Here is a 19843-nt window from a genome sequence, read left to right on the forward strand (position 1 = left end):
ATACATTTTTGGGGGAGTGAGTGTGTACACCCCGGGCCCCTACCCAAAGAAACAGGTATTGCAAAGTCACTTCACAAAAAGCAAGAAAAAGAACAATTGGCTTCAGAAGCAAGTAATCCAGGTTGTTAAACCTTTAAATAACTTTTTTGCTGCACCTTTTTTCTAAAAGATTATCACATCCTTCATCATCACTGTATAACCAGTAAGTTAAGTCACAGAACTGAATTTGCCACTAATATTTGAATTTGGGTAGATTTTGGACTGCAAAAATCTAGATTAGGAACAGCAGTAAGGGAGCTTTCTTTCTGCTTCACAGAGGCACTAAAATGTAGGTCCATGCAAGATTGCAATTAGTAAGTGGTCAAAGGCAACAAAACATGTAGATTCATCTGCCAAGCTCTGACGCATGAACTGACCTGGTAGAGAGACTGAAATTGGCCTCTGTACTATTTATTCTCTAGCTTCTCAGAAAAACTCATGGTGACTTCCCAAATGAATAGCAAGGAATGCCTTAGAAATGATTAGTGGTAGTCATGTAGATGATCCAAATAGAAACAAGTAAACAGTTAAAAACTCATCAGTGAGTAATGATGGATTTTCTGTTCTGAGGCAGATGTCAGTAAGGAAAGTAGGTTAGGAGGTGTGAATGAAGGGGAATATAATGTGGAACGGCGTGAAAAAAGAGCCAGCACAAGGAGAAAAATGTAAAGCTTTACTGGTGGAATGTATTGCTGGAAAAATGAAGAACATAGAAACATGACGGCAGAAAAAGACCATACGGCTTATCTAGTCTGCCCATCCACACCAAACTCTGCCCATTCTGTGCGTTCAGACACACCACTCAGTCACTCATCCACCCCCCTCCTCCCAGCTACCTACTCACATATACACATTCCGCTCGGTGCCTGAGACATCCTCTGCCCATTCTGTGCGTTCAGACACACCATCATTCACTCATCCACCCCCCTCCTCCAGGCCACCTACTCACATATACACATTCCACTCAGAGCCTGAGACATCCTCTGCCCATTCCGTGCGTTCAGACACACCACTCAGTCACTCATCCACCCCCCTCCTTCCAGCTACCTACTCACATATACACATTCCGCTCGGTGCCTGAGACATCCTCTGCCCATTCTGTGCGTTCAGACACACCATCATTCACTCATCCACCCCCCTCCTCCAGGCCACCTACTCACATATACACATTCCACTCAGAGCCTGAGACATCCTCTGCCCATTCCGTGCGTTCAGACACACCATCATTCACTCATCCACCCCCCTCCTTCCAGCTACCTACTCACATATACACATTCCGCTCTGTGCCTGAGACGTCCTCTGCCCATTCCATGCGTTCAGACACACCACTCAGTCACTCATCCACCTCCCAGCCACCTACTCACATATACACATTCCGCTCGGTGCCTGAGACGTCCTCTGCCCATTCCGTGCGTTCAGTCACACCATCAATCACTCCTTCCCAGTCAGTCACATATACTTCAATCTGCACCTTCCCCTGCCACTCGAGGACCTCTATTGCGGACCCCCAGCCTCTGCTATGCATGAGAACTTGTAATAGGACAAAAACGTTTTCCCACCCTTATGTTAACAATATTAAAATGCCACATGAAATTGAGGAAGGTGGAAGAGAAGCTGTGCCGAAGCAGTTAGAAGGAACCAAAAGCATGATTATATTATTGCAGCTGTTACAGAATCAGATGTTTGCAGTGATATAACTTGGCTTCTCTGTGACAATACCACCTTTGAAAGCTTTTGAAGTGTCAACCCCGTTAAGTTCACCAGTTGCAAATGTATATGGTTTCATGACTCGTGTGTCAGGAGCAATGGTATGTTCGCCACATATTCTGTAGACAGAACTAACTACATTATTCAGACAGTTTAATTGTATTTTGATTCCTTCTGGCTGCTCTGGCGCAGCTTGTCGTCTTACAGATTTCTCTCTTAAGATGTAGCATTTTAATTCCGTTATCTGATGTATCTTCTTTTATTACGGCATTGACTGTGCAGAGCCTGCACCATTTTGATAGCTCTCTCTGCGCTGCCTTTGATTTGTCTGTATACATGCGGAGGTATGGCCCGCAGAACTGGACCCAGTACTCCAGGTGAGGTCCCATCAAGGGACCTGTACAGTAGCATTATGATCCTCTTTTTTTTCCTTCTAGTAATGCCTTTTGCCGTACACCATAGCATTTCTCCGGCTCTGACCACCACTTTGGTGCACCATTTTGCTTCCTTGAGATCAACAAATATGATCACCTCGAGATCTCTTTCCAGCTCTGTGGAAATAGGTTATATCACCCCTCCCCCACTATCCTGTATTGCTTCTGTGGATTTCTCCTCCCCAAGTGCACAACGTGGCAGTTTTTGCATTGTAACTTAGCCGCCGTCACAGTGATGCCCCCTTCCCACTTTCTTAGATGACTTCTCATTTTGTGTTCTTCCTCAGGGAGTGTCCACTCCGTTGCAAATCTCAGTGCCATCTGCAAAAAGAAAGTCTCTTCCTACTGACCCCTCGACAATGTCAGTCATTAAAATATTAAGGAAAACTGCCCCAGGACAGACGACTGTGGCAATTCAAGTACCATTCTCTATCCCAACCAGTTTCTAATCCAGGGCACTCCCAGGCTGCTCGGTTTGCAGTACAGTATTAAAGGTTTCCTGAAATAAAGGTGGACTACATCTAGTGCACACCCTGATCTAAACCTCTGGTCACTCTTATCAAAGAAATGGGCCAGTTTGTTTGACGTGATCTCACTTTGGCAAAAGCCTGCTGAATGTAAGAAACCTTTTCCTTGGTGGCCTTTAGTGCTTTCCTCACCACTGAGGTCAGACTAACTGGCCAATAATTTCTAGCCTAATTCTTGCTAACACTTTAATGAAGAGGAGCAATCTCTGCTCTGCCCTACTCCTCTGAAACCATTCCTGCCTCCAGAGTTCTGCTGAATAAATCAGAGTTTCCCCAACCTGTCCTGCGGGGGGTGCCGCCTGTCAGTTGGGTTTCCAGGATATCCGCAGTGAAATAGATTTTTGCATGCTTTCATCACATGCAGATTAATCTCCTGTATATTAATTGCAGATATCCTGACAACTCGATTGACTGACTGGGGGGGGGGGGGGCAGGTCCCCCAGGACATGTTTTGTAACTACTGGATGAACCTCTCTGAACTCCCGTAATAAGCCAGGATGGATCTTGTCCAGCCTTATTGCTTTGTCCCGCTCTCCTGTAAATAGAGTTCCCTTACTGCGCCTTGAGACGTCTTAGCTTGCCTTCAGGAAGGAAGTCAAAGCTTGGCCATTCAGCCGATCCTTCCTCTACTCTACGTTCCATGTCAGGGATTACAGCACAGACTTCCCTCTATCGCTGGCTGCTTGAACCTCTATTATTTCCCCTGCGCTAGGTGTCTTTCTCCCTGCTTGGACCTCTTCTTGTGATTCGCTTGCATTCTCACTCTCTAATCTTTCCCGTCCTTAAATCTTATGTATTTCCCCCCACCTTCATATTTTGTTGGCTTTGTAAGTTGTGATGCCATTGTAGCAGGAATTTAATGTTAATGTGATTATAATGCACCTTGAGATTGACTTGCCAAATGCCAGAACATCAAATGTTCATACGTAAGTAAATAAATACGAGTTTGAGCCAACAAAGGACCACCCCATGCAGTTTATAAAGTACTTAGTCAAAACACCCAATAAAATTCATAATCAAGTACATCAAGCATAATAAAAAGCCTCCTAAAATATGTAATCAAATACGGTATATCAGGAATGGCCAACACCAGTCCTTGAGAGCCACAAACAGGCCAGGCTTTCAGGATATCCAGAAGGAATATGCATGAGATTGATTTGCATGCACTGCCTCCCTTGTACGCAAATCTATCTCGTGCATAATCGTTGCGGATAGCTTGAAAACCTGACCTGTTTGTTACTCTCAAGGACCAGAGTTGGCCATCCCTGAAATATATAATCAAATAAAACCTAAAAAAAAAAGAAAGTGTTATAAATACATAAAAATCTAATAAACTATGCATACTCAACTCCCCCACCACCAACAGCCTCACACTTGCTTTCTCCGCTTCTCGGGCCTTCTCACCCCAGAGCTTTTAGGTGGGGAGGGGGGTTGGCTGCATTATTGGATGTATCCCATCCCTTTCTTATCCTTTCTTCAGTTAATACTGAACGAAAGGGTTTAGTGCTTCTGCTTGTTCCTTGTCCACCTCCACACAGTCCTTTATCTCCATTTGTGGCTTTATCGTCCTCACTACCTTCCCCCTCTGTCGGATATTCATCTCTCTGCTTCTCAGTTCTCCTTCGGGTTTTTGAATGCTCGTCTTTTAGTTTTTTGCTTTCTCAGCCATCTCGTTGGAAAACCATGCTGACCTCTTTTTTGCTGTTTCGATTACTTTTCCTAACGTTGAGACTTGTTGCTCTTGCTATGTTTCGATTTTGTTTAGCCCTCTTTGTTCTGCTTCATAAAGGTCCTCTCATTCTGGCAGGGCCTATTTAAGGTAACTCCCATGTTAACAAAGTTAGCAGTCTTTGACTTCTGTGTAACCCTTCTGTGCTTTGCTTCTTATATTAAACCACACCATCTGACGATCACGGTAGCTCGGGGAACCTCCTAGTTACATATTTGAAATACTTCTGTTGTTTTTCTTTTTTTTTTTTTTTTTAAAGTACCAGGTTCATTATTAACCCGTTCTTCATGGGTTCTGTTATCATTTTAGGTGAGAAGGGAATCCAGGATCTCTTTACGTCTGATCCCCTAGTTGGGATGCTTCAGTCTGTATCCGGGAGTTTAATATTTACCACCTGCAGCACTCTTCCGTTGTTTCGCTTTATCCGTGCATCACGCTGCTCATTGCGATGCCAACACGGGGGGGGGATTCAGTATCAACATGGCTGACTGGAAACTTCTGAAATCTTTCAAATGCTTGTTTCTGCTGAGAGAAATAAAAGTTAGAACAAAAAAAATGACTCAATGGGGGGTTTTTTTTATTGTGCTTTAATGGCCAGCCACATTATCTAAAATACAAGGGGGGTTTTTGTTTGGGATTTTTTTTGTGCTTGTGCTGCTGCTTTCAGTCTGAAATGCTCTTGAAATACAGCAGGGGGAAAGCAGTTCCTTCTTCAGTAATGTCTTTGTTGGAGTGCGCTTTTGAGAACAAGCGCCCTGAAATGAGGAAGCAATGAGTGACAGAAATCTGGTTGGATGATTCATGCCCGCCAAGCAATTTTTCTTTTCTAAATCGTTTGCATAGCTTTCAGATTGTTTTTGGAATGAAGACAAGCTCAACTAATGAGCCTTCCATGGCAAAGCAGTAATCTGTGTGTGTCTTGGGCCTGCGTTGAGCATTCCTAGTACAATTCCATCAAAAAGTCCTCTTAATCAAGAGAGCCTAAGAGGCAGAATGGTTTCGTGATTATATCTCCAGAAATGAATGATTCCTGCTGTTTCACTTGGCGTAAGGAGAGAGGATGGTGTTACTGATGTTGGATATTCGGGTGCAAAATGTCTGCATAAAACGGTGCACTTTGATTGGCGCTCTTGCATGAACTCCTAAGCTAATGAAAGCATTCGTTATTGCTCCTTCCTCCCCATGCATGGAGTAGCGTAGGCTGAGTGAATGAATTGTTTCCTTAGGGCTGGAAACTTAACTGCTAGTCAGAAGTGGAGTAAGGTTTCCAGGGCTAATGTTAGTCTAAGGGCAGAAACTGGCGTTCTGGTGCCAGGACTTGTAGTTGGGGTTTATGTGCACAGAGCATATTTTCTGCACGTAAAATATGATTTATGCACACAAAAGAATGCTTTTTTTTCCTGTGCTGCACAAAGCATGTTTCCTGCACATAAGACAGGGAAGGGAAGGCAGCTTTTCCTCTGCCTCTATGCTTTTTTTTTTCCCCAGTGGTTGCCCCCCCCCCTTCTGAGTTAAAATGTGCACTCAACCTTTTACATAAACAGAGTGCCCATTTTAATTAAGGTTTGTGTGCATTTTTAATCCTCGATGCATTAGCATACTATTTGCCTACTGCATCAGGAGTCATAAGAACATAAGAAATTGCCATGCTGGGTCAGACCAAGGGTCCATCAAGCCCAGCATCCTGTTTCCAACAGAGGCCAAACCAGGCCACAAGAACCTGGCAATTACCCAAACACCAAGAAGATCCCATGCTACTGATGCAATTAATAGCAGAGGCTATTCCCTAAGTAAACTTGATTAATAGCCCCCTCCTCACGTGGCCACACAAAAAAAAACAAGAAAACAAGAGAAAAAAACCTCTGTAGAAGTTCAGCCCTGCTGCTGGGACGCGGATAATCCGCCATTATCCAGTATGAAACTGTCCTTGTCCCCGGTTTCTCGGGGCAATAGAGCAGGGTGGTTCATTCATGCTATGTCAGCCGTTCCTTCCTGCTTGAGCCATAGATGTTATACAACTCGTAGACCCCAGCACACAGCATTAGTCAAGTCCAGACAACCTTACCAATTACAAAACTGCTCCAAAAATGGCTTAAATCTGCACAGCTGTTGTAGCTTGAAAAATGCCATTTTAACTAGAGCTGAAAATTGAGATTTCAGAGACGACTCAGCACCCAAAAACAGCCCTAAATCCCTCATATCCTGTAAAACTGGGATACTTGCATCCCCCAAGCAACCAAGAAGACCTAACCAACAGAGAGGTAAGGTAGAACTGTTTATGGGAGGTAATAAGCTAACCCCTGAACTGGAAGGAGGTTCCTTCTTCCAGTTCAGAGGTTAGCTTATTACCTCCCATAAACAGTTCTACATTGTCCCATCGCTTCGGCTGAATGAGAGTGTAATGGTTGAAACAGTTGGATATTGTCTGCTTAAATCTTAGCCAAACCCTGGTGCTTGAGGGTCTTTAATTTTAATTACACACCGTTACTGGCTTTTGTAAAATATTGGAGCTTTGGCTTAAACATGCTCTTTTTTTCTTCCTGTGGAATTTTCCTTTCTAGAAGTTACAGGAGACTGTAGCCTTGCTCAAAAGATGTGCTATTTTACAATTGTGTGAGAACGGAGGCTTGCAAGCTTTTACAACGGTTTCTTTTAAAATTTATTTGCTGTGCTTTCGTCTAATTTTTAAAACTGAGCCTTAGAATACTATGGGGTAGATTTTCAAAGGGTTACGCGCGTAATGTACGTGCGTAACCCCCGAAAACCTACCCCTGTGCGCGCCGAGCCTATTTTGCATAGGCTCGGCGGCGCGCGCAAGCCCTGGGACGCGCGTATGTCCCGGGGCTTTCAAAAATGGGCTGTCCGGGGGCGGTCCCGGGGTGGTCCCGAGTCCTCCGGCACACTGGCCTGTGCCAGGGGATGGCGCGCCGGCAGCCTTGGGCAGGCGTAAGTTCTGCAACAAAGGTGGGGGGGATTTAGTTAGGGCTGGGGGGTGAGTTAGATAGGGGAAGGTGAGGGGGGGGGGAGGTAGAAAAGTTCCCTCCGAGGCCGCTCCGATTGTGGAGCGGCCTCGGTGGGAATGGAGGAAGGCTGCGTGGCTCGGTGCACCTCCTTGCGCGTGCCGCCGGCGCGTAGTTTCTAAAATCTGGCCCTATGTGTCTGATATATAAGCAAAAATCTTGTTTTCCTTCTGTATTTTTTCTTTGCTCCTTCTTTTTTCTTGACGAGCATTCTCTTGTGTTACAGAAAGGTATTCACGAGTGGAACTTCAGTGCCGCTTCTATTAGAGGTGTAAGGTAAGTCCTTGAATGTCTTTGCTTGGTCGGACTAACTTGATAGTTTGGGGAGTTAATGCAGATAACTCCATGAGGTTAATGAAAATGACTTCATCTTGAATAATTAAGGTGATAATTTTAACTTGTGCACTTTACCTCCAGTTCTGCATACCTAAAAGGGTAGATTTAAAAAGGCCCGGTGATGCGCATCTGTCCTCGGGCTTCGAAGAGGGGGCGGGGTGGGATCAGAGGCTCCTGGCACATTGGCCATTTGCGGCTGTGCTGGGATTGCGTGCTGGCAAGATGCCGGCGCACGCAACCTGCACCTGCCAAAGGCAGGCGCAACAGGTAGGACAAAAGTCTGGGAGTGGTCTGGATTAGGGCTAGGGGGGCAGGAGGGGGAGGGGAAGGGAGGTGAGGTTAGGGGGTTGGGAAGTTCCCTCCCAGGCCGCTCCCAAATTGGAGCGGCCTGGGAGGGAACGGGGGAAGGCCGCGGGTATCGGTGCGAGCAAGTTGCACAATTGTGCACCCCCTTTGTGCGCGCCGACCCCTGATTTTATAACATGCGTCATAAAATCAGGCATCCATGTGCGCGTGCGCTAATTTTGAAAATCTACCCCAAAAGGACCAACAGAGCAGCCACATTACTTCGTATTATATCCACCTACAAAATCGCAGATTTTCTGGGATTGGTTTGATTTCTGTGGGTTGGAGGATGCCATCAGCCTTGTTTGGAGCTGAAGCCCCATTTTTGCTACCTAATTTTTTGATAATTCTCTTGCTGATTGTAAGGATTTATTTAGTGCTTCTAGAGCTCTCCGAGAAATTGTTTTTGAAAAACAATTTCTGGTGCGTGCACGGTTTTAAAAATGTTCAGCATCGTGTAAAATTCTGCTGAGTAGCTGTCGTCCCTGTTTTTATGCATTCTTTACAATAAGCACTGTAGGAACACTTCATGCACCTAAAGATTTGTCTGTGTAACTTTTCTAGCTGCGCATGTGTGGACTCTTGTGTGCATACATTTCCTGGTCGCAGAAAGTTATGTGGGTAATACAGTTGTATGCAAAGGCAGATAAAAACCAACAAGAGAACAGCAAGAAGGGCCAGCAGCTAGGGTACATAACACGTTTTACAAACACACACATACCCATCTCTACACCTCTGCCATTGAAAGGGTAGGTGCCCTGGAGTACAAAAAATATACAGTCTTGTTCTGAGTGCATTGATTTGCCCATGCACCATATAAAATAATCGACTTTGTTCAGCACTGGCCAGTTGTCCTCTTGTTAAATGAATTGCATTCAGGCCTTATCCGTTATATTAGTGTGTCGGGTAGATTCTAAGATGACTAGCAGACTTCAAGAGATAAACAGTTTTCCCAGTGGAACAGATATTGGCATGTGGTCCCCTGGTATCAAATGTGAGTTAGGTTACACATGAGCTCACTAGTGCAGATTGGTTCTTATAAAACCGCTACACAGTTAGCAACCACATCCTGGAAGAGCCCAGTGAGAGAACAGCAGAAGTGCAAAGCCTATACTCCCTATCGGGGAATGCATGCGGATGGTAGTTTAGCCTTGTATTACAGTGTTTGCATGCTGTTTAGATTGGTAAAGATATTTATCTTTTATGTTCTGTCTTCTCCCAAGTGCTCCTCATACATCCCTGTAGCTGTCAATATCATTAGCAGCTAAGAATGTCTTGTTTCTTTTTACATTTCCCTGTGGAAGAAACCAGATAAGCTCACTCAGGAAAGAGATGTTGCAGCTGGTGCTGGGACACGCACACTAACAGCAAAACTTAAGTGATGATCCGCAGCTGATCTTGAAGGCTTGAATAAACACACGCAGGCAAGAGCACACGTGTGCGAAGGTTTAGGCACCACTGATTACATTGTATCTTTCGATGAATCTCTAGGTGAACAGAAGCTGAAACATCCTCTTCATGGTACAAATTTAAACATACAACATATCAAATAGCTAGTAAGCCAAAAGATACAGTGAAATTACACTGTGAAATACTGAATTTTTGTTCATTCATAGAAAGGCATACTTAATCAATGTTCATTGGCTGAGATATTGTGTATACCATTAGATATAATCATAGGTCTTATATATGATATTTTTTCATGCTTCTGTGATAAGTTTTGTGTCATATTCAATTATATGTATGTCATGTTCAATTTTTGCACTTCTGAAACATGACATATAAAGACAAGTAATACTTGAACAAACTTAGCTCATTAGCTTGAAAATAAGCAGAGGAGATGCCTGAACTCTTAATCGGAGAGGCTTAGATGGTGTCAGCCTGACACGGACCGCGTTTCAGCAAACAAATGCCTTCTTCAAGGGCCAATTGTATCTGTAAAGGCAAAGATTATGTGAAAAAATAGCGTGAAATAAAAAAAGGAAAATTACACTTACACGCTCTGGTACTAACGTATTGAAATGGCAGCGGCATATTCTGCACCGGTAGTTTGTTTCCTCTACCAGAGGGGCCGCAAGAGCGCCATTTTTTTAAAGGTGTAGTTAGCCAATGAGAAAAAACCACGTAAGCGATGCTCAGTTGCCACAGAGTTAGAAATTACAATACAGAATACCATTTGATAGCGGCATTGAGGCCGTATGGTTGCATACTGTTTAAATTGAAAATCCATTGTTGTTCCCGATAATTTAAAATTGTTTGTGGATCACCTCCCCTGGAAGACATGTAGATTTTGTCAGTCACCTGCCACTTCAGATCCATGAAGGAATGTTGATGTTCTAAACAATGTGACACAATAGGAGCTGTAAGCTTTTCAGTGTGCAAACAGCTACGATGTTCAATGAATGCTTCTGATAGCTCGTTTGGTCCTGCCAACATAAATTTTGTTGCATGGACAAATAAAGATATAAATGGCATGGGATGTAGAACAATCAGAATGATAATTGGCAGTATGGTGTTTACCAATATTATCCATCCAAGAAAGACCATTCAGAGATTGAGGACAAACAGAACAATGGCCACATGCCCAATGTCCCAATGGCTCCTCAACATTGACACTAATGTCAGAATGTAAAAATGAATGTGTGAGTTGGTCTCTCAAATTCCAGCCCTGACTGTAAGCTATCAATGGAGGTTCAATAAAAATTGAATGCGTTGTCAAAACATGCCAATACTTACGAATGGCCTTGGCAATTGCTGTAGATTTTGAAGAATATCTCACAGTACAGACCAACAGAAAATCAACTGGATGCTCAGAGTTGTCCAAGAGAAGCCACTCACGTTGGGCATTAGATGCACGTTTGAGGGCCTTCTTTATAATTGATGGAGGATAATTACGATGTAATAGTCTAGATGCCAATTGTTGTGCTTGTATAAGAAATTCCTCTTTTTCTGAACATAGGTGGCGGAGATGTAAAAATTGACCCACTGGTAGATTCCTTTTTAATGAATATGAATGGTAACTAGAAAAATGCAGTAAGGTATTTCTATCTGTGGGTTTTTTATATAATGTGGTAGAAAAATTATTATTGTTGTCAAGGGTGATAAGAATATCCAAAAAATTGATCTGTGAATGATGAAAATACATAGTGAAAAAAAGGTTAAGATCCAAGGATTTGATCCATACCAAAAATTGCTGCAACTCAGAAACTTCACCGTGCCACAAAAAGAAAATGTCGCCAGTGTAACGTGTCCAATGCGATATATGTTTGAAAATTGGAGCTGGGTATAAATATTGTTCTTCGAAATTGGACATAAAAAGATTTGCCAAACTAGGGGCCATGGTGGCACCCATCGCAGTCCTGTGGATCTGTTGGTAGAATTGTTCATTAAATAAAAAATAATTCTCACATAATGCTATTCAGGCTAAATTAACCAAAAATGCAGTGGGGACACGATGTGGGCGTGGACGGGTGTCAAGGGCTCATTCCAAAATCAGTAGCGATTGTGCTTGAGGTGTACTCGTATAGAGGGACTGAATGTCCAAAGTAACCATAATACAATCGGAGTTCAGTTGAATGGAAGCAAGTAATTTCAACATAGATTTGTGTCCTTGATATAAGAAGTCATGTTGGGAATTAGTGGTTGTAAAAATTTATCCACAAAAATCGAAAGAGGTTCAAGAAGTGACCCAATTGTGCTCACAATGGGTCTGCATGGAGGATTTTCAATACTTTTGTGAATCTTAGGTATCATGTACATTATTGGAGATCTATAGGATTTTTTAATCAAAAAAGAATGTTCTTTCTTAGATAAAAAACCAACAATAAGACCATCTTCAATGATTTCTTCAATACGGGTGAGTAAAGAGGGACCAGGATCTTGAGATAGAGTAGCATAATTATTAGCATTGGACCCATGATTCAATACAGTATTAACATAGAACACTTTGTCCATAATGACAGAGGCGCACCGCCTTTATCAGCTTGTTTGATAATCAAAAATGAAGACGACTTTAATTCTTTTAAAGCTAGATGTTCAGTCTTCATTAAATTGTATTGAGGGCGATCCTGGTTAGATTTGATTTCATCTAAATCAAACAACACAAGGTCCATGAAGGTTTTTAATGTGTGGATCAATAGGACCCGGGGGTAACCAATTTGATTTAGGAAAAATAGAACAATCGATGGTTGGAGCTTGAAGTGAAAAAAACAATCTGAGTTGCAATTTGCGAAAAAATCGGTAAAGATTACATCTAGTAAGGAAAGGATCATAGAAATGGTACGGCACAAAAGAAAGCCCCTTTTCCAACAAAGAAATTTATGAAGATGTAAGTTGCTGAGATGATATATTAACTACGGTGGAAGGAGGGCACTCTGTGACCGGGTTTGAGGACGGCCTCCCATGTCTGCCCAATTGGTATCACGATTGCGAAAAAAACTACATCCAAATCTATGTGTGACAGATCTGTAGTTGTTGTATCGGGAGTTAGAAGTAGAAGGTTGCTGATTATTAGGAACTTCCTCATCGGAACCAGATGAAGATTCGTCCAATCTGGCAAAAGCCACTTTTCTTGGTCTGTTATTTTGGCGACGTTGCCATGGATAGATGGTGCCGGCGGCGTAATCTTTTTCATCGCACTTGTACTTTGAAATCTTTGATTGTTGAATTTCAGCGCAGAACTTGTCCATGGATCGATTAAATTCATGGAGTTTTTTTTCATATTCTTCCAAACTCTCTGAACTTTGTAATGAAGTTTTTATATCATCATATGTAGTTTTAATAGTCTCTGCCAGCTTATTAGTGGTTTCTATAATCAGAAGCATAATGTCAAGGGAGCATTTGTTAAGGATCGCAATCCATTTATGAACAAAGTCATCATCGTCGCCATAGATAGAGGGCTCTAAATTCAGACGCGCAGACCATGAGGGATCATCTCTGTTTTGATGTACTGCAACAAGGTGGATACATGCAATTCCAATCTGATGTATCGTATATAGGAATCTGTCAAAGAAGTCCAAGATTTGGTATCAGATGTTAACGGTTCATTCAGAAGCAGAGTGCCTTGCAAGGCTAGCGCAACCTCTTGGTCAGTGTAATTGAATATGTTAGACCACATAATTAAGTGCCCACAAAGTATTAATGAGTGAGAGTAAAGAAGCTTGCAACAGCTAATTCTGGTCTCTCAAACATTTTTGTTGACAGGTGGGTAGTAGCCAGGAAAACATACAACATATCAAATAGCTAGTAACCCAAAAGATACAGTGAAATTACGCCATGAAATATTGAATTTTTTGTTCATTCATAGAAAGGCATACTTAATCAATGCTCATTGGCATCCAGTTCAATCCAATCCTTGCTAATTCAGTTTGTTAGCAAATGAAGGGCAGGCTAAATACCAGGATGTGATGGCGTCATTCGGAGGGGACGCCCCCGAGGTTCCCGCCATGATAAAGATGTGGGTGGCGTGCACGTGCGCACCCTAGGAGGCCCTCAGGAAAATCATGGCGAACACTGTCTCCGTTGCCGTTCTGGGGATACCGGAGAGAGCGGCCTGAAGACGCGGCAGCAGCCATCTTCCCAAGGCTTGAGGAGAGAGAAGGAAGAAAGGTGAGGCACAGAGGTCGAAGCCATCTGAGACCGACAGATGCAACAATTAGCTTCTAGAATATATTCCGAAAAGCTTCAGGCTTATCAAAGTTTTGTTTTGCACACTTTAGACAATAACTTTTATGATGGGGTCATGCAAAAGGTTTCCTTCTGGCAGTTCTCCCATGCAGAACATTGTTGTGTAAGCAACATTGCGCTGTGGACCTATGGACAGCTACTCCAATATCAGTTAAATTTTTCAGCAGATCAAATCCTGCTTTACACACAAACATCCCTGCCCCCTTCCATGCCTCCCAGCCACAGACACCTAGACACGCATTCCCCTCTCATGATGGGCAATAACTCTGCCGAGGTTGGGCCAGGGAGGGGGCTGCGATTGGACTGAGGGAGCGATCAGAGAATTCTGGATTCAGAAGACTGAGGTCAGGCTGGGAAGGGAGAGGTTGGGTAGTGTCAGGGCCAGGTTAGGGAGGAGATAGAGTGACTACCAAGCTGGGGGCAGTGAGGGGGTGACAGATTGGTTGCAACAGGGTCTGGAGTGTGCTGAGGTCAGCATCTGCATAGGGAATCAGTGAATCCTGAGCCAGTTTGGAGAGGGGACAGAGTGTGACAGGGCAGGAAATGAAGAGGAGGGTGACGACTGCTGCAGTTGGGTTGGGAAGGAGGAGGAGCATGCGAAATTGCCCTGTGGAGGAGGGTCACACTGTGTTGAGGTCGGGAACATAAGAAATTGCCATGCTGGGTCAGACCAAGGGTCCATCAAGCCCAGCATCCTGTTTCCAACAGAGGCCAAAACCAGGCCACAAGAACCTGGCAATTACCCAAACACTAAGATTGTGATTGTACTGGGGGGAGCTTACTCGGGCCAGGTTGCGGAGGGGAGGGGATCAAACTATGATAGGGGAAGAGGGTTGGGGTCGAGATGGGGAGTGGTAGACAATGTGCTGAGTGCCTGTCCCTATGGTGACATAGCCTCTGTTGAATTTTCAATGGGTGTCAGCTAGTATATCTTTATAAATAGATATATAGATGTCCACGTATACACAAACACACAACTAATCCTGCATTCAAATCATTTTAAAATCAGCCAGCATGGGATGCTGCAAGCCTCAAACCTTGTAGAGTGGGATTACCACTTTACATTTTTCTGTTTGTGTTTGGGATATTTTTGTACTTTTAAATACACCTATGGAATATGTTATTCCCTAAGCTGTTAAGTAATGCTACTCTCCTGGTCAGTTTTCATATAAGCCTTTTGATTCTCTTAGTGTCTTGTATCATTCTGAATACCCAACTAATATTTGTCTATTACATGTAAACTAGAGCTCTGAAAATTGTAAGAAAAGGACAATCATAACATTTAAAACTGAGCATAGAGAGTTTTTTTTAACATCTGTAATGTTTTGTTTGTATCATGTATCTCAGTGGTCCTTATTAATTATATGCTTATATCTACATACACTCGCACACACACAAGCACACAGCCTTTCATTCAAAGGGCTTCTTAACAGACTCCAATTTAATAACGTCTGGCTGTACATTACTAGCACCTTTACTGCGTGAAAACTGTACTCTTAGTGTTCTTGCATAATTATAGTTGGAAAAAACGGAGGAACACCGAGACAGACTTGCCTAAGTTCACACCATCAGTGGGGAAGTGTAGGGTCTGAATTGAGAAGCTTCAGAAAATACCCTGACTCAGAGTTCACCCCTCTTTAATCACTGATGCCCCTTTGTTTTATTCTATGGCTCTGTTCTGTGCTCCCTGGCAGTGCTCAGTGAAGCGGTTCTGTGTTATGGGGGGTGTAGAGCACTCAAAATAAATAACAAAGCAAAATTTGTACAGGTTGGTTAATGAAGATGGAACTCACTGATGACTGATTTTTTTTTTTAATGCAGTAAAGTCTTTTTTGTAGTTGATTGGGACATGTCATTACCACACACATCGAATGTTCTGTGCTATGTGTTTACTTTATGGTTACACTAAAGCAGTATCAATATGAAAATTAGAGGCAACTAAACATTTATCTGTCTGTCCATATAGTTAGCACTTTATTTCAGTAGGATTAGGGGAAGTTTACGGGAATTACATAATTTTTGTTCAGGAAATAATTTCGAGCTCATCACTTGCTCTTCACCTTTCTCTCAGGCTGAGGCAGCATTGGTGCTTGTTAAACAGGCACTCGTGATTGAGCGCCCGCTCCCTTAACGCACGCCTCCACCTCTCCTGGGCCGCCGAATTTAATATTTAAATCGGGTGCCGTGGTAAAAAGGAGGTGCTAGTGTAAACTGCGCGCCCCTAGCACTGCCTCGGCAGCAGGCGCCCATAGGGGCGGGGACAGTTCTGTGGACGAGATTCTAACTCCAACATCTGTCCCTTCTCAGACCAGCACGAACCTCAAGGAAGATGAATGCCAGGAAAAAATACATACAGGGGCCATCTACCAGTTTTTAAAAATGTTTTTAATAGGTTATGAACTTTACCGTGACCTTAATACAGTAACATTTTTCATGACTGACAGGTCTCCTTCTTTGATGTGACTCCAGTTTTACAGGCTTTGCATCATTGAGCCAGAGTTTGAGGATCCGTTTTCCTAACCTGTGCACAGGAAAATGGACGCCCGTTAATAACGTGTTCCTTTTTCTAATCTGACCACTGGCGCACACTTTTTTTTTTTTTTTTTTTTTTTTTTTTTAATCTTCTATTTCAGTTCCTCTGACTTAATATGGGGACAATATTAAGTCAGAGGACCTGAAAAACGGAACAGAAAAGCAATATTTTTTGCTTTCCTGTAACTTTTTTGGGCTCCTCAAGAATTAACGCCTGCTCCGGGCAGGTGTTAAGTTTTGCATGTTAAAATGTGTACCTTGGGTGCACACTTTTTTTTTTTTTTTTTTTAATTGGGGGGCAATAGGTAATAGCCTCATCAACATGAATTTACATGTGCTGAGCACAATTACCTATGGGCTTGATTGGACGCATGTTTTGGACGTTGTGGCCAGTGCACGGTATTGCATCGGCCAGCCTGAAAGGTGGCCTAGTGGTTACAACAGTAGGTGGGAGCTGCCAAGGATTCACACCCTGCTTCTTCCACTGACACTCCTTGTGACCTTGGGCAACTCTCTTTGGGGCTGATGTAATAAAACGTGCACGAGAAATGAGGCCAAATTTTAATAACACATGCATTAATAACCCACAGCCACACTCGATGCTATAAACTAATGGTATGCTAATCAAACTGGTGCTAAAAACCCATAGTAATCCCAAAAAGTGCACCAAAACCCACGTTAAAACCAACATGCTGAAAACAGAGTTAAAATTGGCAGTAAAAATTGGTGCTAACTGGAGAAATGCTGCAGTGGTTGATAGAAGTGACCTAGGCTTACCTGTGGTGTGATTGGTAGTGTACAAATGTTCATCTGTTTTCTTGGACACTCCTCCTTGCGTGGAAATAAAAGGCAGCCTCTACCAGGGCCAATGTTTCAGTGCTGGATGGTGTTAGGCGAGCTCTGGGCTAGGCATTGGAGATTGTCTTGGTGTAGGCGTGCTGGTTGTTCTTGATTTGTACTTTGCGACTGCTGAGTGGTGTCTTTTATGCCGTTTGCTCTTCCCTTGTTGTTTCCCATCCTTTAATCTTTTGCCTGTCTGTCCATCTTTCTGTTTAGGTTCCTGAAAGAGTAGAATGGATGTTCATGGCTGGGGAGAGAATGGAAGGTGATGGAGGGGGTAGAAGTGGGGGAGTGGTTGAGCGTGACAGATGGGCGAATGATGACAGAGAGGCCAGGAGGAGTGTGGTGCATGAGTCGGTTGGGTGTAGCTGGGAAAGGGCTAGGGGGCAAGTGGAGAGTGAGTGATTTAAGAAAGCTTGAAGAATGGTGGAAGGTTTGGCAGCTGGGGTGCAGAGCACTGAATCTAGGGAGCAGTAATCCAAAAGAACTGTATGAGATTGGGGTGAGAGATTAATGTGCATGGACTGGGAGAGAGATCTTAGGGTGATAGTGTCTGGAGATCTGAAGGCAACAAAACAATGCGACAAGGCAGTGACAAAAGCCAAGGGGCTGCTGGGCTGCTTAGAGAGAGGTATAACTAGCAGGAAAAAGGAAGTGATAATGTCCTTGTACAGGCCTCATCTGGAGTACTGTGTTCAGTTCTGGGGGCCGTATATCGAAAAAGGATAAGGACAGGATGGAAGCAATTCAGAGAGAGGCAACCAAAATGGTGTGGTGTGTCTGCATCAACAGCCATATGAAATGAGACTGAAGGAGCTGAATATGTATACCCAGGAGGAGAGAAAGTGCAGGGGAAAATAGAATACAGACTTCAAATACCTGAAAGGTATTAATGATGCACAAACAAGCCCTTTCTGCTGGAAAGAAAGCTTTCAGAACCAATATCAGAAAATATTCCTTCACAGAGAGAGGGAAGGATTCATGGAATGCCCTTCCGGAAAAGTTGGTGAAGATGAGAACAGTGATGGAATTCAAAAGGGCATGGGATAAAACACAGTGGATCCCTCTACAAGATAGAGAATGGAAATGAAGAAATTGGGTAACCTATGCTAACTTTGGATTAACACTTCTGCACAGGGGTAACCTGAAGCAGTTGCGACCCTTAACAGAGACAAAGGAGTAAGCTACACGGAGCAGAAGTTATTACCAAAAGCAATTTGCTGGGCAGACTGGATGGACCTTTGGTCTTTATCTGCTGTCCTTTACTATGTTACTATTGGGAGGGGGGGGGTTCCGGTGGGCAAGTAAGTCACAGGCTTCATAGGCCGTACCACTTTGGGCCAGAGATTTCCACTCAGGTGTGAGAAACTCTGGCCCAATGATGTAGAGTCTGTAAAATCGAGTCACATGTTATTTTATTAAAGACACATTAAAGTTCATAACCTATTAAAACCATATTTTAAAAAACTGGTAGATGGCTGCAAAATATACTTTTCCTGGCATTCATCTTCCTTGAGGTTCATGCTGGTCTGATGATGGAGCTAGAATCTCTTCCTCACAACTGCCCCCGCCCCCACCATGTGTAAAAACATACTTCCGAAATAGTCCGCTATGATCTTGTGGTGTGGCTCAGTCCCCCTCGATGTACTATCTCCATCTGTGGCAGGGCAAAACATATTCAGGTCTGACCCCCAAGTCCAGGTCCACATCTAGATGAATGCCATCCCAGAGGATGATGTTTTGAGTAACAGAAAGCAGGCAGGTGGAGGTCAACTGGATGTAAACCGTGGTAATAATATAACAATTTTATTAGATGAAAAACCACGTTATCTAAAGTGCCAATGGTATTTCACCTATGACAACAACCCTCATTCGGGAGCCAAAATGCTTACACTATATCGTGTTACATTCTATTCACTTGAATAAGTATGGGATTTGTAACCCATTGTAAAGTGAATTGCTCACCACAAATAAATTTATATTCATCAGGTTTGTCGCATTAGGTTTTTTTTTTTTTAAGATGATGAACCTTGACTGTTCTGTTTTTTTCTTTCAATTTTTTTTCAATATTTTAACAATTTCTTTCTCATCTGTTTTTATCCCCACAATATTTTCACTGCGAAGTGTATCCACAGAAAAAAGAAAGAGAAGACACTTATTGTGATGTTGAATCGCAGCGGCACTAAACTTCTGTGCCCTGTCCAAAACGCCCAACTGTATACCGCAGTTTTGACTTTAAACCGCTTGATCAACAACGCCCGACACGGCACGTGTTTCGTAGAAATAACTTCATCAGGGGCTCGGGCTTCAACTTTAATGCTTCTCTGCAGATAGACCTCCTCTCAGCATCTTGACGTATTCAAAATGGAGCCTTGAGGGCTCAACCTGTCAGCCCCAGATAGAACTCCTCTCAGCGTCTTGGCGTATTCAAAATGGAGCCGCCAAGACGCTGAGAGGAGTTCTATCCGCAGAGAAACAATAAAGTTGAAGCCCGAGCCCCTGATGAAGTTATTTTTACGAAACACGTGCTGTGTCGGGCGTTGTTGATCAAGCAGTTTAAAGTCAAAACTGCGGTATACAGTCGGGCGTTTTGGACAGGGCACAGAAGTTTAGTGCCGCTGCGATTCAACATCACAATAAGTGTCTTCT

The 19843-nt window shown here is 43.2% G+C and overlaps 1 protein-coding gene across 1 annotated transcript in view; it reads left to right on the forward strand.

The window, feature by feature from the left end:
- The window catches only part of MAP3K5 (mitogen-activated protein kinase kinase kinase 5), a 375637-nt gene that overhangs the window by 237899 nt on the left and 117895 nt on the right, over window positions 1-19843 (forward strand). The window contains exon 13 of the mRNA XM_029596916.1: window positions 7683-7732. Within this exon, the coding sequence (XP_029452776.1) occupies window positions 7683-7732 (50 nt within the window). The remainder of the gene's footprint in view (window positions 1-7682; window positions 7733-19843) is intronic.

The sequence above is a fragment of the Rhinatrema bivittatum genome, chromosome 3, assembly GCF_901001135.1.
Source record: "Rhinatrema bivittatum chromosome 3, aRhiBiv1.1, whole genome shotgun sequence".
NCBI classification, from domain to species: domain Eukaryota; kingdom Metazoa; phylum Chordata; class Amphibia; order Gymnophiona; family Rhinatrematidae; genus Rhinatrema; species Rhinatrema bivittatum.